The sequence below is a fragment of the Amphibalanus amphitrite genome, unplaced genomic scaffold (genome assembly GCF_019059575.1).
Source record: "Amphibalanus amphitrite isolate SeventyFive unplaced genomic scaffold, NRLGWU_Aamphi_draft 000339F_arrow, whole genome shotgun sequence".
Lineage (NCBI taxonomy): Eukaryota > Metazoa > Arthropoda > Thecostraca > Balanomorpha > Balanidae > Amphibalanus > Amphibalanus amphitrite.
Genome location: NW_024881834.1, coordinates 351779 through 375048, shown reverse-complemented (window position 1 = coordinate 375048; position 23270 = coordinate 351779). Strand labels below are relative to the sequence as shown.

The 23270-nt window shown below is 50.3% G+C and overlaps 1 protein-coding gene across 2 annotated transcripts in view; it reads left to right on the top strand.

Annotated features, from left to right (window-relative positions):
* LOC122388930 (dynein axonemal heavy chain 2-like) overlaps window positions 1–23270 on the top strand; it is a 44842-nt gene that overhangs the window by 19609 nt on the left and 1963 nt on the right. For both annotated transcript variants that reach the window (XM_043380443.1, XM_043380442.1), the window contains exons 34-85: window positions 145–362; window positions 582–710; window positions 818–931; window positions 1371–1590; window positions 1860–2022; window positions 2205–2383; window positions 2662–2853; window positions 3059–3201; window positions 3417–3554; window positions 3725–3895; window positions 4085–4258; window positions 4507–4624; window positions 4795–4931; window positions 5197–5352; window positions 5486–5688; window positions 5799–5984; window positions 6242–6357; window positions 6619–6780; window positions 6870–7015; window positions 7156–7339; window positions 7483–7592; window positions 7713–7828; window positions 7976–8076; window positions 8313–8522; window positions 8716–8894; window positions 9072–9161; window positions 9380–9519; window positions 9706–9853; window positions 10038–10183; window positions 10356–10486; window positions 10697–10790; window positions 10984–11086; window positions 11321–11485; window positions 11684–11850; window positions 11986–12157; window positions 12497–12712; window positions 12889–13104; window positions 13254–13404; window positions 13650–13799; window positions 14140–14272; window positions 14496–14637; window positions 14892–15091; window positions 15266–15432; window positions 15572–15718; window positions 17172–17323; window positions 17657–17811; window positions 18143–18359; window positions 18662–18853; window positions 19210–19394; window positions 19686–19911; window positions 20164–20280; window positions 20412–20562. In XM_043380443.1, the coding sequence (XP_043236378.1) occupies window positions 145–362; window positions 582–710; window positions 818–931; window positions 1371–1590; window positions 1860–2022; window positions 2205–2383; window positions 2662–2853; window positions 3059–3201; window positions 3417–3554; window positions 3725–3895; window positions 4085–4258; window positions 4507–4624; window positions 4795–4931; window positions 5197–5352; window positions 5486–5688; window positions 5799–5984; window positions 6242–6357; window positions 6619–6780; window positions 6870–7015; window positions 7156–7339; window positions 7483–7592; window positions 7713–7828; window positions 7976–8076; window positions 8313–8522; window positions 8716–8894; window positions 9072–9161; window positions 9380–9519; window positions 9706–9853; window positions 10038–10183; window positions 10356–10486; window positions 10697–10790; window positions 10984–11086; window positions 11321–11485; window positions 11684–11850; window positions 11986–12157; window positions 12497–12712; window positions 12889–13104; window positions 13254–13404; window positions 13650–13799; window positions 14140–14272; window positions 14496–14637; window positions 14892–15091; window positions 15266–15432; window positions 15572–15718; window positions 17172–17323; window positions 17657–17811; window positions 18143–18359; window positions 18662–18853; window positions 19210–19394; window positions 19686–19911; window positions 20164–20280; window positions 20412–20562 (8238 nt within the window). The remainder of the gene's footprint in view (window positions 1–144; window positions 363–581; window positions 711–817; window positions 932–1370; window positions 1591–1859; window positions 2023–2204; window positions 2384–2661; window positions 2854–3058; window positions 3202–3416; window positions 3555–3724; window positions 3896–4084; window positions 4259–4506; window positions 4625–4794; window positions 4932–5196; window positions 5353–5485; window positions 5689–5798; window positions 5985–6241; window positions 6358–6618; window positions 6781–6869; window positions 7016–7155; window positions 7340–7482; window positions 7593–7712; window positions 7829–7975; window positions 8077–8312; window positions 8523–8715; window positions 8895–9071; window positions 9162–9379; window positions 9520–9705; window positions 9854–10037; window positions 10184–10355; window positions 10487–10696; window positions 10791–10983; window positions 11087–11320; window positions 11486–11683; window positions 11851–11985; window positions 12158–12496; window positions 12713–12888; window positions 13105–13253; window positions 13405–13649; window positions 13800–14139; window positions 14273–14495; window positions 14638–14891; window positions 15092–15265; window positions 15433–15571; window positions 15719–17171; window positions 17324–17656; window positions 17812–18142; window positions 18360–18661; window positions 18854–19209; window positions 19395–19685; window positions 19912–20163; window positions 20281–20411; window positions 20563–23270) is intronic.

Below are 23270 nucleotides of genomic sequence, written 5' to 3'. Positions count from 1 at the left end.
TTAATCTACTTGTTGGCGTCGAAAGTATCGGGAATATTGCATGTGCTTTCTATTATTTACGTCATTTCTAATGCATCATCGATAACTTCTCTGGTACTGTTCGTGTTGTGCCAACACACGCTTCACTACCTGGCAATATTTTAGGCCTTCTGAAAGAGTTATCCAGCATGAACGTCCGCCTGGAAGAGATCCAGAAGCGACTTGAGATGTACCTCGAAACCAAGCGTCAGGCTTTCCCGAGGTTCTACTTCATCTCCAATGACGATCTTTTGGAGATCCTTGGCCAGAGCAAAAACCCAGAGGCTGTTCAGCCACATCTGAAGAAGCTCTTCGATAACATGGCGAAAGTCAAAATGGTCAAGGTAAGAGGAAATTTTAATAGGTATGGGAAAGAATGAGGGACTCCCGGAGCCAACAGGCTGGTTGTCATCAAAACGCCATACTCACTACACAGTTAATATGACTGAAGTTTGCTTTCTTGTGAAATGGTAACGAATCATCACTCAATATTGCACGTACTCGTAAATGATGCAATTAACATTTATCCTTCTCTTTTCACGTGCGCATGTTTTCTCTCCCAGAGTGCCTTCCACCGGCTTGAGGCGTCGACAATGGTATCTGGTGAAGGCGAGGAGGTTGACTTCACTCACCCAGTGAGCCTGGATGGGCCGGTCGAGGCATGGCTCGCAGATCTGGAAAACGCTATGCAGGTAAGAAGTGTTGGCTGGGAAGACATTCAATGTCCAGTAACAGAATAATGAAAACGCAACGCTGTATATCTAAACGGCTAGCGAACTGAAATTCCTCCTATTCACAGGAAACGCTACGTAACGTACTGCAGAAATGTCTCGCCGCGCTGAAGAAAAATCTCAGCAAAAGAGATCGGTGGATCAAGGACTGGCCGGGACAGCTATGCATCACTTCTAGTCAGGTAAATAAAAGGCTAACTTCATTGAATTGTTCAGAGGCGCCGGTTTACTCTGCTGATCGTATAGGAGCACGATTTGTGCAAATTTCTTCAGCTTCTTCATACCTAGTTGAAGACCGATGCCGCTTACTGAGCACATGTGATAAATTATTATTATTATTATTATTGTTAATTCAGCATCGCCATGCGACAAAAAGATACATGCCCCCCCCCCACACACACACACACACAGTTAATCAGCACTCAGGAGGTTAGTAGTCTTAACAGGCGCCGCGAGGCCTGACAGTTGCTTGCCAAAACCATCTTCAGACTGTCTATAAGATCGCTTTCTTGGAGTTGTGCCCGGACTATGTCGCGACCGACGTACCCGGCAGCGATGTGCATCCATAGCACGAGTTGGACTGTGACATGTATCATTACCGGACATTTTGCATCTTTTTAGATCCAGTGGACAGTCGACACAACCCGGTCCCTGCTGCTGGTGAAGGACCTCGGCGAGAAGAAACCACTCAAGTCCTTCCGCAAGAAGATGATGAACATGCTGAATAAGTTCTCCGAAGCGATCCGCTCCAACTTGACCAAGCTGCAGCGTATGAAGATCGTGGCTCTGGTCACCATCGAGGTGCACGCTCGTGATGTCATCGAGAAGCTCATCAAGGCCGGTGCGTGACATTGAAGCCTAGAACATGATTTCCGTTAATATCTGTTTCGCTTTGTTTCCAGCGCAACATTACACAATCAAGAATATAATCTTTTATTGTACTTATTGTACTAGTATAAGCTCGCACCTCGAGTTTTGTTGTGCTTCCTTATGGTTTCTTTCAATCCAGTTCATGGCAGTAGCATTTTTTCTTCACATATATCCTGTATTTGAGTTCCGTGTTACTTCAGCTTTCCAGACTGACTGCCTGTATTTTCCGCTATCCAACAGGTGTGAACGACGTCAACTCGTTCGAGTGGCTGTCCCAGCTGCGGCTCTACTGGGACAAAGACGAGGAGGACTGTGTGATCCGGCAGACAAACACACAGTTCTTCTATGGCTACGAGTACCTGGGCAACTCGGGCCGCCTGGTCATCACACCGCTCACCGACAGGTGAAAACGAGAGTGGGGTATAGAAATATATTTTAGGGTTGTTGTATCTTATTGCCACTGGCGTAGTTATATCGAGGTTACTAATTAATGTGCAAATTAAGTTGAAAATGTAAATCGTCACGAAGGAAAGCTGTCTTACATAGCCGCAGGGCTTTTCATTTGATACTTCTTGCTTTCGTCAGGTGCTACATGACCCTCACAAGTGCACTGCACCTACACCGAGGCGGCAGTCCGAAGGGCCCGGCCGGCACCGGTAAAACGGAAACCGTCAAGGACCTGGGAAAGGCCATGGCTGTGTTCGTCATCGTACTCAACTGCTCCGAGGGACTCGACTACAAGAGCATGGGCAAAATGTTCTCCGGTATATTGTACTCGTCTTAGCACACTTGGAAGTTCATCATAATGAAATTACAAAACAAGCATTATGGGATCAATGAATAAGCAGTTAGCAAAGAATTTGCGGTAGTTGTTGGCCATTTTGCCTGTTGTTTTGGATCACAATGAATGCTGCCTATAGTGTATCTGTTTTGTGTGTACACTCTACATAGGCCATTACATCTGGATTGAAACACAACTACGGGGCATAATCGACGTCACTTGTTTACGCTCTTGTAAATCACATTCGCTATTCATCAACAGGTCTGGCGCAGACTGGTGCCTGGGGCTGCTTTGACGAGTTCAACCGGATCAACATCGAGGTGTTGTCGGTGGTGGCGCAGCAGATCCTCAGCATCCTGCAGGCGCTCTCCACCCTCGCCACCCAGTTCATCTTCGAGGGCAGCGAGATCAAGTTGGTCGACTCGTGCGGAATATTCATCACCATGAACCCCGGTTAGAAGAGTATTTTGAAGCTGTTTATATGGTGTCATGTTGGTGTCATTTTGCCGCCACACATTTGGTAGTGGTGGTGAAATCTAGACAAATTGATTGTAAGTTGCTGTTGTTTGCATGCGCTTCTTGGTGAACACTTATGGCTTTCTTTCTAACAAGATTTAAAATCGAACGTGATTAAAATTGTTTGCTTATCGTCACGCAGGCTACGCCGGTCGCACGGAGCTGCCCGACAACCTGAAGTCCATGTTCCGACCGATCGCCATGGTGGTCCCTGACTCGGCCATGATCGCAGAGATCGTGCTGTTCGGCGAGGGATTCAGCAACACTAGGAATCTCGCCAGAAAGGTACGTAAATTTACTGATGCTCTATGCCATCATATGTAGTTTTTGTGATGCTACGCAAAAACGTTAAATCCTAGCTAATGTTATTGCTCAGATGATTTCAAAAGGGAGTAGCAAGGTGTGGTTGATGTTTTCAATATGCAATCAGCATCTACAATCTACATACCATACACACATACAATCTACATACATACCCAAGTGTATGACCTTGTCTTCAGGTGTTCACGCTGTATACACTGGCGTCGCGGCAACTCAGCAAGCAGAGCCACTACGACTTCGGTCTGCGAGGTCTGATCGGTCTGCTGCGCTACGCTGGCATCAAGAAGCGCATGTTCCCTGAGATGGGTGACGAGGAGGTATGCATGTAACATTTCACTTGATGCTCTGTGCTCAAAGTTTTGTCATTGGAATGTGTTCAAATCGAAATTTGGACAAGCAGTGGCCGTCCAAGTGTGCAGCGTATCGGTTGGATTGCCTTTTTTATCGTGTCCTAACTCCTTTCCGTTTTTGTTCATACCATCATTAGGTGGTGATAACCGCGATGAACGACATGAACCTGCCGAAGCTGACGTCGGACGACTCGCCGCTGTTCGCCGGCATTGTCAGGGACCTGTTCCCCGGCGTGGAGACGCCGCCGCTCGACTACGGGCAGCTGTATGATGTCATCCGGCAGCAGTTGAAGGAAAACGGACTTCAGGTATGCGTTATTACCTTAGCACGAAATATTTTCTGTTACAAGCCCTTGAATCACGATTGCCAAGAATGCGGTGCTTCTTATCCTAATATCCCTTTTGCTATAACATCCATTTACTCCCTCATAATCGACATAGGGATTTGTTTGAAACTTGAAGACAATGGGGGCTTACGATGAGCCTTCCTCGGTCAGGCGACGCCCTACATCGTGGACAAGGTGATCCAGCTGTACGAGACGAAGAACTCCCGTCACTCGGTGATGATGGTCGGTCAGACAGGCACCTCGAAAACCTCCATCTGGCGCACTCTGCAGCGAGCGCTCACCGATATGGCCAACAAAGGCCAGGAGGGCTACGTCGCCGTTAAGGTACGCAGTGCCGCAGCGATGGTTGAGATGGAGTACCGATGACCGATATATGCTATTTTCATAACGTCGGAAAATTGGGATTTCTAAAGGTAGGGGAAAAAGACGTTCGAAAAGTCCCCAAAAGTCGAGAAGACGTTCGTCTCCATTGACTAACAGTGGTCAAGAAGTCATTTCCGCTTCTCAGTTCTCATAACTTCGGTAATGCTATGTTAGCCTACAATTGACCTCTCTGTGTGCTTACCTGACAGGAGTATGCGCTGAACCCGAAAGCTCTGAACCTGGGCGAGCTGTACGGTGAATTCGACCTTGGCTCCGGCGACTGGAAGGACGGTGTGCTCTCGGCCATTATGAGGGTCACATGTGCAGGTAATAGCTCAATTTGATTGTACAGAATGTTTGATGCTGTCCAGAAAAGGCGACCATGAAGCTTCCGTGATTAAATCAAGTCAAGTCAAAAATAAATTAAACTGGCTGCACCATTTCACCTAGTTCCGAATTCAACTGTAAATCTGGTGTAATTTGCTCCCATCCTTCAGACGAGACACCGGACCAGAAGTGGATCTTATTCGACGGCCCAGTGGACGCCGTCTGGATCGAGAACATGAACTCTGTGATGGACGACAACAAGGTGCTGACGCTCATCAACTCGGAGCGTATCGCCCTGCCCGCTCAGGTGAGATGCACACAGGAACGCAGTCCAAGCCTATGGTTGATGAATGAGGGCTGAAAAAAGATAAAGAGTGAAGTGTATTTATAATTTAAATCTTGCGAAAATTTACCTTACTTGAAAGGGCTGGCCACAAAATGCTGAGGCATCGGATAGTTAAGAAGGTCTCGAGTGTGTTCCACACTTGCATACGTTGTGGTAGTCGGATTAGTGTGCTATATCCGTATCCGCCCCCTCGACAGCCGTGACTGACTGTAGTTCCGTGGTGTAGGTGTCTCTGCTGTTCGAGGTGCAGGACCTGGACGAGGCCTCTCCTGCCACCGTCTCCCGGGCTGGTATGGTGTACACCGACTACAAGGCGATCGGCTGGCAGCCGTATGTCGACTCGTGGCTGCAGACGGTCCAGTGCAAACAGACCGCCGACGAGGTGAGACGAGAATGTAACATCGCAAGACGCAGGACCATGGCGTTGAGCATAAGAATTTTCGGTGGTTGTCTCGTAGTGTTAATTTTATGCTTAGTTTTAGGTCAGAACTTATCGTAACTTGTTTTCTTTACAGCTGCGAAAGCTATTCGACAAGTTCCTGGAGGACATGTTGGAATTCAAGCGGAAGAACTGTAAGGAGCTGATGCCGATTGTGGAGTTGAACGGCGTCATCTCTCTATGTCGTCTGCTTGACTGCCTGTGCACGAAGGAGTTCGGCGTGGACCCGAGCGACATGGACGCGTTCCTCACCTGCTCCAAGCTGTGGTTCCTATTCTCGTGAGTGGCACATAATTTATTGGTTCTTATGAGCTAGGATACCCCGCTACCATTTGTCATTCATCATCTGCTCAGCTTAACCCATTCATAACGGCCACCTCTCGCGGCAGGCTGCTGTGGTCCGTCTGCGCTTCGGTGGATGAAGAGGGCCGGAAGAAGATCGACAACTACCTGCGCGAACTGGAGGGCTCGTTCCCCAACAAGGACACCGTGTACGAGTACGCCGTCGACTACAAACACCGCAGCTGGAGCCCCTGGGAGAGCAAGCTGCAGTCCAACTGGAAGTACAACCCGAAGTCAGTATCGACGACCATCGCTTACGAAATTTTCCGATCACCTCTAATGTGTTTAACGTGTCATTTGTCTCTCTTGTTTCCTCTGATAGTGTTTGTGTGTGGTTTTGTCTGGCAGTCGTGTGGTGCGTGTTATTGACGTGATTCTGCTATACGAAAGGTTTGTGTCGTTTGCCGTTATAGGTGGCCCGTTTGCGACCGTACGCGTCATGAGAAACGTGCATCAATGCACAGCAGGTGACAGTAGTTTTATTCGCCAGCGTGCCGTTCTACAAGATCCTGGTGCCGACCGTGGACACAGTGCGGTACGAGTACATCCTACGGACGCTGATCTCGCACGAGTTCCCGGCGATGCTGGTCGGACCCGTCGGCACAGGTGTGTCGACTAACAATACTATAGCGGACAAAACGCCGACAGTTGCATGTAACACTGGATCACGCACACGGCACAGCTTTGTGTTTAGGACAACCCAAATGTTACATTCTTGTTGTTTGCTGGTGGAGCACTTATTTTGCAAGTACGATTTTTTTTTTTTTTTTTGATAAATTTTCGCTCAATCTTAAGCAAAACTTGTATTTTGTGACATCATTGGAGGTAGTTCGCATCCGTTTCCTGACACCGTTTTATAACTGACAGGGAAGAGTTCGCTGGCGAGCAGCGTGCTAGCCCAGATGGATGTCAACAAGTACACGGTGCTGCCGGTGAACATGTCGGCGCAGACCACATCCAACAACGTGCAGGCCATCATCGAGAGCCGCATGGAGAAACGCACCAAGAACGTCTACGTCCCGCAGGGAGGTAAGGACTGAGGAGTCTCGGTGGCTGACTTTTGCGATTCTATGTAGAGTTGAGAGCAGTCTTGTCTCATTATTCACCCTGTCTGACAGGTAAGCGCCTTGTCGTGTTCCTGGACGACCTGAACATGCCTGCCAAGGACACGTACGGCTCCCAGCCGCCGCTGGAGCTGCTGCGCCAGTGGATGCAGTACGGCTTCTGGTACGACCGCACCAAACAGTCGTCACTCTACATGCAGGTGGGTGGGTGCCAAAGAAGGTCGAGATATTGATATTCTTTTGCGATGCCACGACCAAGTGGAAAGAAAGTTATGGAGAGCGATTATCTGTCACGTTTTGTGCTAACTGTTGTTGTCATGGTCCTCTTCCCTGTCGACAGGACGTGCTTCTGGTCGGCGCCATGGGTCCGCCCGGCGGAGGCCGCTCCTTCATCTCGCAGCGGCTCCAGTCCAAGTTCAATCTGGTCAACATGACCTTCCCGCAGGAGTCACAGATCAAACGCATCTTCGGCACGCTCATCACTCAGAAGCTGGCCAACTTCTCAGAGGACGTGAAGCCGCTCGGTAGGCTGCTAGGCTATATGAGGGGGACTGTGATGGACTAAAGGCAATTTAAATGAGAACCTGTGGTATACAATTGCAGGAGGTGTGCTGTTTTGTTTTTGTGCGTCTGGGATTGATTTCAACCATGACTCTGTTTTGATCAGGTGAGCTGGTGACGACAGCCAGTATCGAGATGTACCAATCCGTCATCGCCAACATGCTGCCGACCCCAGCCAAGATTCACTACGTGTTCAACCTGAGAGACATCTCCAAGGTTTGAACCTGTGTTATTCGTATTTACGTGTTGAATGTGCATGACGCCTTAAAATTTAATCTATTTTGAGGTCATTGAATGACTGATTTTCGTGACCATTGACTCTTCCGATTTCATTAGGTGTTCCAGGGCCTGCTGCGGTCGAACCGCGACTACTGCGACACGAAGGCGGCGTTCGTTCGCCTCTGGATCCACGAGTGTCTCAGAGTGTTCGCCGACCGGCTCATTGATACGAAGTAAGGGTTTTGTTTCCGTGGGCTGATCATGCTATGCATTTATTACATACGTGCTAACTTCTATTAATAGTGATGTGTTTATGTGATGCAGTAGATGCAAAGCAAAGTGATAAGCGTACCGTGCTCATGTAGCTTGCGTCTTTTCAGAGATATGGATTGGTTCATGGGACTGCTGGGAGAAAAACTTGGACTGCACTTCGACCAGACATTCCACGGGCTCTGTCCGAGCAAACAGCCACCTATCTTTGGTATGTTCGGTAGAATAAATGAGCAACGAATTTCTTCTTGGTCTCCTTTTGTTGGACTTTCTGAAATTATTCGTCAACAATAGTTTTTCTCTCAAATGTACGCTAAGCTGTGTTTGTCATTTAGGGATACTTGGGTCTTAATAACAGCCTGTCGAAAGATTTAAAGTTTAAAAACGCCTTGACAATCGGCCATTTGATTACGCCATTGCTAAATCACTATTTCTTTTATCTTATAGGTGACTTCCTCAACACTAATGAAATTTACGAGGACATCCTGGACTTTGCCACGCTGAAGCAGTACATGGAGAACCAGTTGAAGGAGTATAACGCGACGCCAGGCGTTGTGTCGATGGAACTAGTACTTTTCAGGGATGCCATCTGCCACATTTGTCGCACCGTGCGCGTTCTGAAACTGCCCAGAGGAAACATGCTTGTCGTCGGTATCGGTGAGTGTATTGTTCAAGGTTTCAATACACCAGGAACCAGGGTGACTGTACCTATATTCTATGGCATACATCGTCCCCACTGCAGTTGGTCTTTTCGTCTTTGAAATGATGCCAATAACAAAGCAAAGTCTTCTGTAATTTCATCCGATAAAACAACAAGTGCCTCCAAAAGTAACTCCAGCTACCTTATCAGGTGGCAGCGGCCGGCAGTCGCTGACCCGACTGGCCGCCTACATCTGCGGCCTCTCGGTGTTCGTCATCGAGGTCAATAAGCACTACCACCGACCCGAGTTCAGAGAGGATCTCAAGGTGCTCTATCGGGCAACGGGCCTCGAAAACAAACCGACCGTCTTCATTTTCAGCGACGCCCAGGTGACTATACATTTTTCGACATTGTAATGTCGTTAATCTGTACCAAGACGTTGAGTTGAATCAAAGCCTTTGATTTATACTGGTACAGACTTCGCTTCTCTCAATCATTGTCAGAATTTGCCGCTCTCCAGCTGACCATTGAGGATCGAATGTTTTAAGCTCATTTTCTTCTCTTAGGTCACGGAGGAAACGTTCCTTGAAGATATCAACAACATCCTAAGCAGCGGGGAAGTGCCAAACCTCTACAAACCGGAGGAGCTCGAAGAGGTGGGTATTACACATTGCTATTTATAGACACCAGAGCCCGGTGAAGTCCCACGCTGGACGCCAAAAATCATCCGTCCTGCTTACGTTAGGGTTTATTCAAATGTAGTATTTTTACGTCATTAAACAACCAGCTTCGATTTAATTGCAGTTTCAGTTGCAAGTAGTTGTGTGCATAAGATTCTCCACTGACATGTGATTTTTTTTTTTTTTTTTGTCAGATACGCAACACACTACAGCCGGTGGCGGCTAGGGAGGGTATCCCTGAGACGCCAGAGAACCTGTACGGCCTGCTTTTGGACCGAGTCAGGTCAAATCTCCACCTCTGCGTGTGTATGAGCCCCGTCGGAGACGCCTTCAGGTTGGTGCTAAACGTCATCTATCGTCGTAGGATTTCGCCTGTACTGATTAAATATTGCTAAACCAGCAGACGCATTAGTGCCCTAAATACATCAAGCAACGGTAGAGGAAGTTACCAAGCTTGTCGTTTCCGGACTGTCGCTCCGTTCAGTGTCCACTTGTGACTCACCATCTCCGAATACCACAGGAACCGTATTCGCATGTACCCTGGCCTGGTCAACTGCTCCACGATTGACTGGTTCGGAGATTGGCCACAAGAAGCTCTGATGGAAGTAGCCGAGAGGTATTTGGAAGGCATCGACCTAAACCTAGGCGCCGATACGGAACTATTGAAGGTATGTTCAGTGTTCACGTAAGCCGGCCAGCTTCATTAAATTAATTCGAGGGCTTTCTCTTTGGCTGTTTGGCAAATACTGTGGTAGTATTTCATACTAGAATGCAAATAAGAATTGTTTTCCGTTGATTCACGATGCTTCATGGCTCGATACTTCATACCTAAATAGCGTTGTTCTCATGCAGGACGAGCTGCAGGCTGCTGTGGCTCACACGTTCTCCGTAATTCACCGCTCCGTGTCCAACTACTCGGCTCGGATGCTGGCCGAGGTGCGGCGACACAACTACGTCACCTCCACCAGCTACCTGCAGCTGGTGGCCGGCTACAAACAGTGAGTGAATACAGGCGATTAGAAAGGCCTGCTCAATGACCAGAATATGATCGGAAACCTTGGTGGCCTATTGAATTTTGTCTCCCTAAACGTACGAGCTGGATGAATAGTAATATGTTCTCCAATGGCACGATCAGAACGCATTTCTGTGTTTGACCTTGTGTTTCCTCAGTCTACTGGGCGAGAAGCGCAAGGAACTGGGAGAAGCCGCTGACAAGCTGAGGAATGGTCTGTTCAAGATTGACGAGACCAGTGTCAAAGTCGAATCCATGTCCGTTGAACTGGAAATCGCCAAAGGAAAAGGTCAGTGAAGACATGAAACCATGAGATCGAATAATGCTGTTGGCTTTGCGAATCCTTTGAGTTCTGTCTGGTCTACGGAGGAAACCCCTATGACAAACACCATGCAAACTATAAGCGAGTTTGTGTACCATTAGCCTCAGATGTACTTGACACGCATTGACACTATCTGAGCTCTTCGTGTCTATGCGTGCCGTGTGTCCCACTTGGCAGTGGCCGAGTTCCAGCAGCAGTGCGAAGAGTACCTGGTCATCATTGTCCAACAGACCCGGGAGGCCGACGAACAGCAGCGCTCCGTCCAGCTCAGGTAAGGCGAACGTCCTGAGAGCTACTCGGTCCACTTCGATGGCTTCAGGGGGCACGAAGTTTGACCTTTCATAGGTCGTAGCAGATATCTAAAGACAGGTATCTTTGGGTGCCGATTGTCATTTGCTACCATTATCAAAGACCGAAGCTCGACAAAATCGTTTAAAGCCATATCCATCTGTGCGCTCTATCAGGTCTCAAAAGATTGCCGAGGAGGAGCTGCAGTGTAAGGCCATGGCCGAGGTGGCTCTGGCAGAGCTGGAGGAGGTGCTGCCCGTCCTGGAAGAGGCCGTCAGGGTAAGTAACAAGACCGCACCGCAGTGACGCACTTCCGAGACGGAGGGAGACTTTTGGTCAGATAAGCGACACGGGGGCTAGCAGACTTCGCCGATATAGTTTAACAGTCGAGCTCCATTCATTGTGATGTGTACTGCATGCAAATTAACATCACAAGTGGCATGCTGTCTGATAGTCTTAACTACCCCCATTGCCTATTATACTGTACCGCGACATTTTTCTTGATCCTTACAGGCACTGGACGCCCTCTCGAAGCGGGACCTGAACGAGATCAAGTCGTACGCCCGACCTCCGCCGCTGGTAGAGAAGGTCATGGAGGCAGTGATGCTTCTGAAGTGCGTCGAACCCACCTGGGCAGAGGCGAAACGACAGCTGGGAGACCCGAACTTCATCACACAGGTCGGTTGCAATGTTAACTCTTGTTCGATCGATTACCAGCACCATGTGGCTGCCAAATTTGAGACATGTGCTTTATGTAGTCTTTGACTCTCTATTGTGCTGATTGTCAGCCATGCCCACCAGTCGCCATCTGTACAATATTTACCAGACGTACATTTACGTAGGTACTCATTCATTCTTCTTCCCCGTCGTTTCCAGCTGCGTGACTTCGACAAGGACCACATCAGCGACAAGACGCTGAAGAAGGTCGGCGGATACGTGGTGCAGGCCGACTTTGACCCGGACATGGTCGGAAAACAGTCGCTGGCTGCCAAGTCGCTCTGTCTGTGGGTACGAGCCATCGAGTCGTACGGACGCGTCTACAGGTTAGTGGGGGACTGTTGCTCTCCTGGAACATGTGGATGACATTAGAATCTCTTTGGTAAAAATGAACGTATGTTGGAATCTGGAAAGGCAGACATTGGGATTCCTCATCTACTGTGTTTTGACCACGCTGTCAGGGTGGTGGAGCCGAAGAAGATGCGTCTGATGTCGGCTGAGCGTATCCTAGCCGAGAAGCAGAAGAACCTGGCAGACGCTAAGGCGAAGCTGCAGGAGCTCAGCGAGCGGCTGGCAAAGCTGCAGACCGAGTACAACGAGAAGCTGGCGCAGAAGGAGGAGCTCAGGATCAAGGTTCGTCACCAGAGGATTAGACCAATAAAGTAACAGAACAGAACGTATGTATAGTCGACTACAGAATGATGTTCCACTTTTCACAGGGCAATTATTTGCCTGGAGTGGTAGGCTGTGCCGAATCACACGGGCTGAGTTCACAAATTATAGCTTTGTCCCAATGCTCACAATCGACACGCTTAATTGTGTGATAAACGGCACTACTTAGCTCTCCGGTCAACTGATAGCTTCTGAGGAGTGGAACATCATTCTGTAGTAGACTATACCACAGTTTGACGCGTGTCTTTGATGTTTCAATATGTACAAAGACGCTCATGCTATTCTGTTCCTCGATGCTAGGCGGAGAGCCTGGAGCTGAAGTTGGACCGCGCGGCCAAGATCGTCAGCGGCCTGGCCGGCGAGAAGGTCCGCTGGACACAGACCGTGAAGGACTTGGACGAAAACTTTGGCTACCTGGTCGGGGACTGCCTGATCGCTGCCGCCTTTGTCTCCTATATGGGACCGTTTACGTCCAACTACCGGGACGAGATCGTCTCGAGCATTTGGTTACCGGAGGTGGGTCTGAGATTGTGGGAACTTTATTGCGTAATGTTGTGTTTTATTCAGCATCATTCTGTGTTAATGGCAAGTAGTGTTCGTCGTTTCGATGCTATATCTTTGTTCGATACCAAAAATACGGTAGAGTCGGACAGTGCCTGAGTAAGTGACCGTCGTTGTCCGTCCGTGCCCAGGTGCGCGGGAAGCTGGTGCCCTGCTCGCCGACGTTCGAGCTGTGCGAGTTCCTGGCCAAGCCGACGGTGGTACGCGACTGGAACATCCAGGGCCTGCCGTCCAACCCGTTCAGCGTGGAGAACGGCATCATCGCCACGCGCGGACAGCGCTGGCCGCTGCTCATCGACCCGCAGGGGCAGGGCCTGCGCTGGATCAAAAACATGGAACACAAACAGGTTAGAGTGACAATGCTGTGCGTGGCTCAGAAAAGAATAGATTAATAACACTGGCATGTATTTAGCGCTTTAGGCATGAATGGGCATAACTGATATCACGCCGCCGTACCCTTGGCCTCCGGACTAACACGGCGTGCTCGTTTCCGCAGGGTCTGAAAGTGATCGACCTGCAGCAGACCAACTTCCTATCGGTGCTGGAGCGCTCCGTCACGTTCGGCCACCCGGTGCTGCTACAGAACGTCCAGGAGACGTTGGATGCCTCGCTCAACCCCATACTCACAAAGTCTGTCATCAAACAGGGTGAGCTCGCTACCATGCCTCATCAAGCAAAATGTATGGTGACATGGGTTGATCTGGTCTTGCATTGGTCTGCTCTGGGTTTTCTTTCTAGCACACATGCATTGCAGTTAAGCTGCTTGATCGCACGCATCCTTATGAGTTTATATTCGATTGTCGGAGACTGTTGTTGTAATATAAATCATCAGAGTGCGGTGCCTCAGTGTTTTCTAATGTGATTCCTTACGTGCTGTCGTTGCCCGCGGCAGGTGACGCTCTGTACACCAAGATCGGCGACAAGGAGGTGGAGTACAACCCGCTGTTCCGCTTCTACATCAGCACCAAGCTGTCAAACCCGCACTACCCGCCTGAGATCGCCACTAAGACCACCATCATCAACTTCACCGTCAAGGAGGACGGTGAGTAGTACGCCGGCTCGGTAGACCATCTAACCATCCACAGATAACAGTAGTACAGTAATACTACTACTATATAACAGTAGTACTACTGTTATCTGTGAACCATCTTATCCGTAGTTACAGTAACAGATGCCAGAGAGGCTAGCAATGTTGCATCATCTATTGGGATCCGGACGATGTCTATTATTTGGTGATGGCTTATGCATTTCACGTTGTTCTTGTGCGGTATTTAATCTAGTTTGCAGAATATAAAATGTCATGTTGTCATGGAAATCATCTTCGTTCGTGTATCCGTTGTCGCTAGAGATCTAATGCTCCATTGTGTGACGTCTCCGGACAGGTCTGGAGCAGCAGCTGCTGGGTATCGTGGTCCGCAAGGAGCGGCCCGAGCTGGAGGAGCAGAAGGACGCCCTCGTCACCAACATCGCCGCCGGCAAACTGAAGCTCATCGAGCTGGAGGACGCCGTGCTCAGGTCGGTCGGATGGTTGACAAAGGCGGCAACGGTAGCGGTGAAATTTTATATCCTTTTTGGAAAAAGGAATTTGGAGCAATGACATTCATGCATGAGCATCAGAACTTGTGTGTTGTTTATCTGTTGTACACCGATGCCACTTGGTTAGCAGAAGGGATCGTAGTTTTCCAGAGACTGTAACTCTCACATCTTCCTCCCTCCTCACTCTCCACGTCACCCACAGACTGCTGAAGACGGAGGGTTCGCTGCTGGAGGACGAGGCTCTGGTGGTGACGCTACAGTCGTGCAAGACCACCTCGGCCGACGTCACCGAACAGCTGGAGACCGCCGAGGAGACAGAGATCAAGATCGACGCCGCTCGGGAGGTGGGGAAATGTGGGGTTTCAGGAACGCAACTGGATGGAGTGGCTACCACAGTGTGAAACTGCTTGTCGAATTGCTCGCCCATTCATGCAGAAGCTGTATTGTTCATCCCCGTGGCCCGAAAGACGATTTCTCATTTTCATGAGTGGTTGGACTTACTTCAGTGTCTAGTTAGACTCCTCCTATGCCAGTTGTCCGTCCTAACACGGTTCTCGGCCCTCCTCTTAACGACTGACGTTGGTATCATCGTTGACAGGCGTATCGTCCGTGCGCGCGGCGCGCCTCGATCCTGTTCTTCGTGCTGACCGACCTGGGCAAGATCGACCCGATGTACCAGTTCTCGCTGGACGCCTACGTAGATCTGTTCACCCACTCCATCGATAAGGCGCAGAGGAGCCCAAAGCTGGAGAACCGCATACAGAACATGAACGACTATCACACCTACGCCGTGTACAAGTGAGTGAAGGCTATCATATATGCGCGTCAGGCTTATTTGTGTGTTAACGTAATGGTGGAATGACCGTCTTTTGCCGCAAAACATTTGACGTCCTTTTTAAAGCTCTATTCATGATGTGCATTGTCCAGTGATACAAACGCCGTTGTTCAGGGTCTGTGTTGCGTCGTTTTCAGGTACGCCTGCCGCGGCCTGTTCGAGCGGCACAAGCTGCTCTTCTCCTTCCACATGTGCATCAAGATGCTGGAGAGCCAGTCGGCCGTCAACACGGACGAGTACCTGTTCTTCCTCAAGGGTGGAGTCGTGCTCGACAGGGAGGAGCAGATGGACAACCCGTGCCCCGGTCAGTTTCATGGTCTGTGCTTGATTAGTGGAAGTTTAAGTGAGGGTCCTCAGTGTGATCTCTCATGAAACATTCCTATCATAGTCCTTGAATTCCCTTTTACGCTTTATTTCGTCCCACTGTCGCTTCTTTCTTTCAGAGTGGCTGTCGGACTCTGCGTGGGACAACATTACCGAGCTGGAGCGTCTGGCCAACTTCCACGGCGTGATTCAGTCGTTTGAGCAGGGCCACCGCGACTGGTACGCCTGGTACACGTCGCCCGAGCCCGAGCGAGCCTCGCTGCCCGGTCAGTATCACAGGGGTGGACGTGATGTTCGGACAGTATCGTCAAGAGGCATACGGTCGTGTTACCTTAACACAATATTGACAGCGCTGAGTGCTAGGCTGCGCTAGATGTTTTGAAATAGTCGTGTTACTGAAGCCTTAACCCGCGCCCCACTGGGGTCTGTGTATAACACGCCCTACTGGGGGGGGGGGGGCTATTCATAGCCCCCCCTCCTAACTCCGAAACTACTGGGCCGATCGTCAAAATTCAAACGGCGTCTGATAGCCCCGGAAAAACTGTCGAGCGAAACCTAATTTCATTGACCTCGAGGTCACCGATGACGTCACAGGTCAGGTCAAAGTAAAAATTATTAGCACTTTGGCTTGTTCACATTTTGGGCTCTGGCCGCCGTCTTACAAGTCAGATCAGGCTCATTTTTGGTTTCCACACTCGTGAACAGATGCTCTAGATACCTTGCGGGTACCAAACTTGTACTTTGATTTTCAGGTCAGGGTCAGGTCATCACAGGTCACGAAAATATTATATCATGCGTCGGTCACGTGACACATGTTTTATGGTCCATTTAGGCCATAGATTTCGAATTTGATGTCGTCTATGTCATTCGAGGTCATTTTGAGTCGAATTTAGCTTAGGTCAGGTCACTTTCAGGTCAAAAAAGGTCAAATTTTGAAGTTGAAATTTTTCAACAAAAAAGGTGTCTATTGGATGCAGTTTGAGCTCAGGAACACGATGGTGCCATTTATATTGGTGTACGATGCCAAATGCGTACTGAAAAATTGATTTGAAAAATTAATAATTGTGAATTTTTTGCAATAATGCGTATAACTTGGCCATTTTTGAAGATATTTAGCTAAAACTTGCTAGAGTTAGTCATAATCATGCGTTCTGTCACATATGTTCCGGTTTTTACGAAAAGTCAAAAACTTTTTGAAAAAATATAAAAATATAAATTTTGAATATTATTAAATAAAATTTTCGAAATTTTCAAAATTTTGAAAATCCGAGATAGCAGTTTGATAGCGCGGTCGATTCTGAGTTCTTTCATGCAAAGAAATTGGATCTAGCTTAAAAACTGAGCTCTTGGGAGCGATTGCCGTGGTTCAATGTTTTGCGTCGAAATCGGACGAACATGACGTCACCCTGACGTCATTTCCGGCCGACCTATGGTAGGTACGAAGTTCAAATTTTGACACAAGGTGTCAAATTGATGCAGCCGAAGGTACTGAAAGTTTGGCGTCGATCCGTCAAGCGGTTTGGAAGTTATTGCAGAAAAACGGGAGGGGGGGCTATAAATAGCCCCCCCCCCCAGTGGGGCGCGGGTTAACGATAACCGATAACGGTTCATGCCCGAATTGGAGCTATCTAAATAGTTTCTCAATTATTATCATTTTATGCATTTCGCTCCGGACTCCGATGTTCTTTACTAATCGTCGACCGGTCGATTTCCCGGCAGGCGAGTGGGACACGTCGTGCTCGGAGCTGCAGCGGATGATCTTTGTTCGCTCACTGCGCCCGGACCGGGTCAGCGTATGTGTGTCCACGTTCGTCATCCACAACCTGGGGCAGCGCTTCGTCGAGCCGCCCGTGCTCGACTTCCACAGCGTGGTCAGTGGCTGTAGGCAGAGCAGCTCTAGCTTTCTACATACAAGGCTTCTACAATTCTTTCTTCTACTATAATTTTTATAGAAGGATGTCTCGTTGGCTATCATTTTCTGACAATGTGCATCTGATGTTGATGACGTTAAATTGTGTACGTGTGGTGGTGATGGATAGCAATGAATTGAATATAAATTTAACAGTTTCGATTCTCGTGAATTTCCCCTGTTTGTACCGTTTCAAACTTGCCGTCACTCTGAATGATACCTCTGATGCCACCATCAGGTGTTACATGAAGTTTGTTTCGTATTGTGACAGTGACGCATCCTTCCCCCGTTTCAGCTGGAGGACTCTGCGGCCAAGACGCCGCTCATCTTCATCCTGTCTCCGGGCGTAGACCCGACCACGGCTCTGCTCCAGCTGGCCGAGCAGAACGAGATGATGGACCGCTTCTACAGCCTCAGCCTGGGACAGGGACAGGCGCCCATCGCCACACGGTGAACGCGAAGGAGAGCATAATGCTCCTCCCACTTCTGTCTCATGACAATGGCTGAGGTGCTCGAACCTATAACGGACATTTGCAGATGCGATTCGAGAGAAATATTCAATGTAGCACCTTCGGTTGCGATTTTGACAGATGTTTTATTTCCCCCTAGTGTTGAATAAATTGTAGGTATAATTGTATTTGCAATCTTGCATAGCTCATATTTTAATGAGTAATTTAAGTCGGTAAATCATGACTCATGAAATGAGATTACTTTACGTCGGTTACCGACGTAATTTACGTCGGTAACCGCTCCGGTAACTCTCCTCTGTCCGCGCCGCCAGTCTGCTGGAGATGGGTAAACGGGACGGCGGCTGGGTGTTCCTGGCCAACTGTCATCTCTCGCTCTCCTGGATGCCCGAGCTCGACAAGATGGTGGAGGAGATACAGGACGGCGGCGCCAACCCCGAGTTCCGTCTGTGGCTCAGCTCCAGCCCGCACCCCGACTTCCCCATCTCCATCCTTCAGAACGGCATCAAAATCACCACCGAACCGCCCAAGGTGGGAGACGCTGAGAATAGTGCATGCCTTAGTGATTACATATAGGCTGCTTCTCTGGCATTCCAGCAAATTATCCGATCGCTTCCGGCATAAAGATGCTCAAAATATGTCAGCTTCGACTCATTTAACCACATGGTGAAAGTGATTGTGTGGTAGTGTAACGTTGCTGGGCCCGCTATGTTCCGTCATGCTTCAGTGCATTGCGGGACAGTATCAGTCAATCGGTAACCACCCAGCCGGATTTAGTGACCACTTATCCTGTGCTCAACGTGTCACATCCTCCCCATTCTTTACCTTTCCAGGGCATCAAGGCCAACATCAAGCGTCTGTACCAGAACATGACGGAGGCGCAGTTCACCGCCTGTCCGCGCCAGAGCAACTACAAGAAGCTGCTCTTCTCGCTGTGCTTCTTCCACTCGGTGCTGCTGGAGCGGCGCAAGTTCCAGCAGCTCGGCTGGAACATCCTCTACGGGTTCAACGACTCAGACTTCGAGGTCAGTTCCCAGTTGATGCTGTGCATTCTGTGGGGTAGTATTATTCGAGTCTTACGATCCCCTATGTTCGATGAAAGGAACTTGACAGTATCCTACCTCGTTATGCTCCAACGCAGGAATGCTGAAATTTTCAGGAGTCTGTCTGGAAACGGGCATTGGCCTTGGCAGTAATCCATATTATATTGAGAACATCCGTCAATGCATTGTTATTTTGCACATATTCGCTCACCAAACACGATAATTTATTGAATTTAAATCGTCATGGACTCATAGAATCCCATGGTCTTAGTCTTCTCATAGTTTTCTCATACTCATAGTCTTCCTTCCTTATCCCTTCCGTCCGTCCTCGTACTCAGGTGTCTGAGTCGCTGCTGTCGATCTACCTGCGCGAGTACGAGGACCCGCCGTGGGACGCGCTCAAGTACCTGATCGCGGGCGTCATGTACGGCGGGCACGTCACTGACGACTGGGACCGACGCCTGCTCATGACCTACATCAACCAGATGTTCAACGAGGACGTGCTCAACGTCACATACTACAAGTGGGTGATGGGGCTGGATGGATGGATGGATGGCAGGTGTCCTTGTGACTGTCGCGGGTAATTTTTTAGGTTTTGTAGAACTTCCTTAGCCAAATGTAATAATATAAGAAGGTTTATCTCATGCACTCAGTGTCCGTAGAAAACGCCCGGCTTATCAGGGGAGCGGAACCGCCTCGGTTTCAGGCACTTTCATGCATTGTTTCATTTTTGATCCATGAATTCTACGTGCAACCGGTGCATCATATTCACCGTCGTTTTCTGTGATCTGACGCCTCGCCTCTCCCCTCTCAGGCTGTCGTCCCTGGCACACTACTACATCCCTCGGGACGGCCACCTGTCCTACTACCAGGACTTCAGCAACAGCCTGCCCATGGTGGACCACCCGGAGGCGTTCGGACAGCACCCGAACGCCGACATCGCCAGCAGTATCGGAGACGCACGGGTGCTGTTCGAGACGCTGCTGTCGCTGCAGCCGGCCGTGGCCGCCGCGGCCGACGGACAGAGCTCCGACGATAAGGTGCGGAGAGTATGAAAGGGATGTGAGGGCTATGGTAGGACGAATGAAGATCAAAATACTGTGAAATGTATAAATTAGTGTGGATGTTGCGAACCATGAGGCATAAAGTAATGCTTGTAAATGACTTTGTAGCACAGCTGGTCTAATAACTGTTCCCTCTTGCTTGGTCCCGACAAACAATAGATTGCTTACGCAACTATAAATGTATCGAAATTGAAGGCTTATAACATCTCCCCTCCGTTTTCTTTGCAGGTGATCGGTCTGGCCAACGACGTGCTGACCAAGATGCCGGACCTGATCGACTTCGAGAGCACGCAGAAGATTCTCTCCAACGACCCGTGTCCGCTGAATGTGGTCCTGCTGCAGGAGGTCAGTGCTCCGCCCGCACGATGGGTAGTTGATTGCTATGGCTTAGAGGAACATCCAGGGGGAATTGCACTGTTTTCGTAGGAGACAGTGTGGCCCTCTGTTCCCGTTCACGATTTGGGTGTTTGTTACAGATTCAGCGTTACAACGTTCTGCTGGTGATCATCCGCCGATCGCTGGAGGACCTCAAGAAGGGCATCAAGGGCCTGGTGGTGATGTCCTCTGACCTCGAGGAGGTGTTCGTCTGCGTCCTGGAGGGTCGCGTGCCGCCGCCCTGGCTCAAAGGTGGGTACCACGCTGGCCTCGCTCTGCCAGTTATCAGTCGTTAAAAAAAACAGCACTGCTAGAAAATAGCACTTGATCACTTCCAGGATGGGTCAACCTAGAGACGTATCATCCGATGCAATTTTCGTCTGAATTAGGCTCGGTCTCAGGGCGAATAAGCAGGATGCCTGAATTAACCCATTGGTGTTTTTTATGTGCCTGAGATACAAATGTGTCTTCTTTGCGGGAGGAATCATTTACGCAAAGTTCCCGAGCTGATAAAATAAACATCTGAAACAAATACAAATTCGTGTCATTTCCCGATCTTTGCAAGGAATTCAAGCTGCTAGATCATATGAGCTACATCGAGGATAATTTGCTATTTTAAGCTTAAGTCGTGAATGAATTACCGAGAACAGTACACCAGTTTTACTGGAAAGGTGTACCTTGCCCGATTTTCCTTTCAAACAGTGTGTCTATGCAAATTTGCGAACAAACGGGCGTATGAACTAAACGCGCACCGATCATGTCAGACCCAAACCTTCCTGAAAGAAAGCATTCTGGAAAATCGGTTCGATTTTCCGCCTCCGGGTCTTTTGGTCGAATTCTGCCGTCTATAGACGAAGTCGCATCCGAACGGAGCACCGATGAAACCAGCGGTGAGGTGACGGATACCAATGTTTCGGCGCCGACCGGCGCGGCGCGGTGGCGGAGGGCGGCGGCCAACGTTCAACCGTCTCTGGAAGCTTCACCATCTCAGGATGCCGACCGCGAGCGACGGCACACCTCCGTCAAAGACCTGGGCGCCGCCGCCTTCAAGCTGATCAGCGGTCGGACCAACATCCGCCGCTGGATTGACCAGGTGATGAAGAAATCTGGCGGCCCGGGCGTTCCGGAGGAGGCCGAGTATGTGGCGCGACGATTTCTGTTTGAGGACGCCGACCGGCGCTACGACCAGGGCGTGGGCGCCTCGGACACCGGCAAGGTGGAGGATTTCAACGAGGTGGTCGACGTGGACGAGGCACGAGTTGAGACGTTTGTCTCGCAGGAGCTGGTCGGCCACCTGACCAACAGCAAGACGTTCAACTTCTCCATCTTTCTCATCATCGTGTTCAACTCGGTGCTGATCGCGATGCAGACCTCAGACGACCTCACGGAGCGTTTCTCCCTTCCGTTCTCCGTCATCGACCAGGTGGTGCTGACCATCTTCATCTTCGAGATCGCCATCAAGTGGTTCTACGGCTTCTTCTCGTTCTGGCTCGGAGCGTGGAACATCATCGACTTTGTTGTGATCTTCATCCTGCTCTTCGGTAACAACTTCACCTACTTGGCCAGCTCTCGTCTGCTCCGTCTTCTGCGTGTGCTGCGTGCGTTCCGCAGCGTCCGCTCCTTCAGCACGTCCTTGGAGAGCCTGTCGCTAGTGGTGGACACGATCCTGCACTCGATCCCGGACATGGCGAACGTCTCGCTGCTGCTGCTCGTCTTCATGACGGTGGCGGCCGTCATCGGCGTCACCGTGTTCGGAGACGACTTCCAGGAGCACTTTGGGAGTCTGATGGACGCGCTGTTCGTCTGCTTCATCTGTGTCACAGAGGACGGCTGGGTGGACATCTTCACACCCATGCGCGACTCCAAGAACGCCAACATCGCCTTCGCCTCGTCCATCTACTTCCTGTTCCTGGTGATGATCGGCGCGTTCGTCTTCTCGAACCTGATAGTGGCCGTGGTGGTCACCAACCTCGAGATTGCCATGAAGGACTACACCGAGGAGAAGAGTGCCGAGCGGGGCACCCTGTTCAGCAGCTACCTCACCGGCGCCGTCAGGAGCAGCGGCGGCGGAGACGCGGACGACGACGACCCGGCCGACGACTGCACGGTGAAGGTGGTCTCTGTGGACGGCATCCTGTCGGAGAACCCGGAGCTGGTGAGCGGCCAGCGGCCCGTGCAGGTGCCGCCGCCGCTGCGGCCCGACCCGGCGCGCGTGGCGCGGCTCGCCACCGTGCTCGTCTCGCTGCAGGAGAACGTGGCCGAGTACGCGGCGATCCGCGCCGACCTGGCGCGCGCCACGGCCGTGGTGGCCGAGCTGGACGAGATGCTGCAGCGCCAGCTGGTGCCCGAGGACCAGCGCGATCCGGCCGAGCGGCTGCGGCGCGCCAGCCAGATGATGCCGCGCGCCTCGCTGCCCGTGCTGCCCGCGCACAGCTCCATCAACGCGCTGCCCGGGGATATACTGACACACATGGAGGCCATGCAGCTGATGAGAGCCTCGGAGGCCAGCGCGCGATCGGGAGCTATGAATATGATGCGGAAGATATCGAGTGTGATTCTGGGCAGGGACCGCAGCGGTCGGCGCAGCCAGAACGCCACCGAGAGCCGCGCCAAGCCGCTGCACAGGATGAACCAGTACTGAGAACGGCAGCGTTGGTGGTGGTGACAACGGAAGACGATGAAGACGGCAGCGGCTTGTGACATAGCCTGCAAGGTCATTGTTCGAGGTTTCCAAGGAGTTAGAACCCGTTATGTCGAGTGTCAGATACCGAAGGGGATCGAATGTGTCTTGTAGGCTTTGTTGGTCCTGTGAAGTGATGTGAGTGACGTTCTGTGACTTACGAGGTCGTTCGTTGTTGTGTGTCTGTTGCTTGCTTTGCTGTTGCCCACTCGCCTGTGACTTGTAATGTTTTCTGCAAATATATTGATGCAGCTATGAGAGATTCTGAAATCCCGGAAGC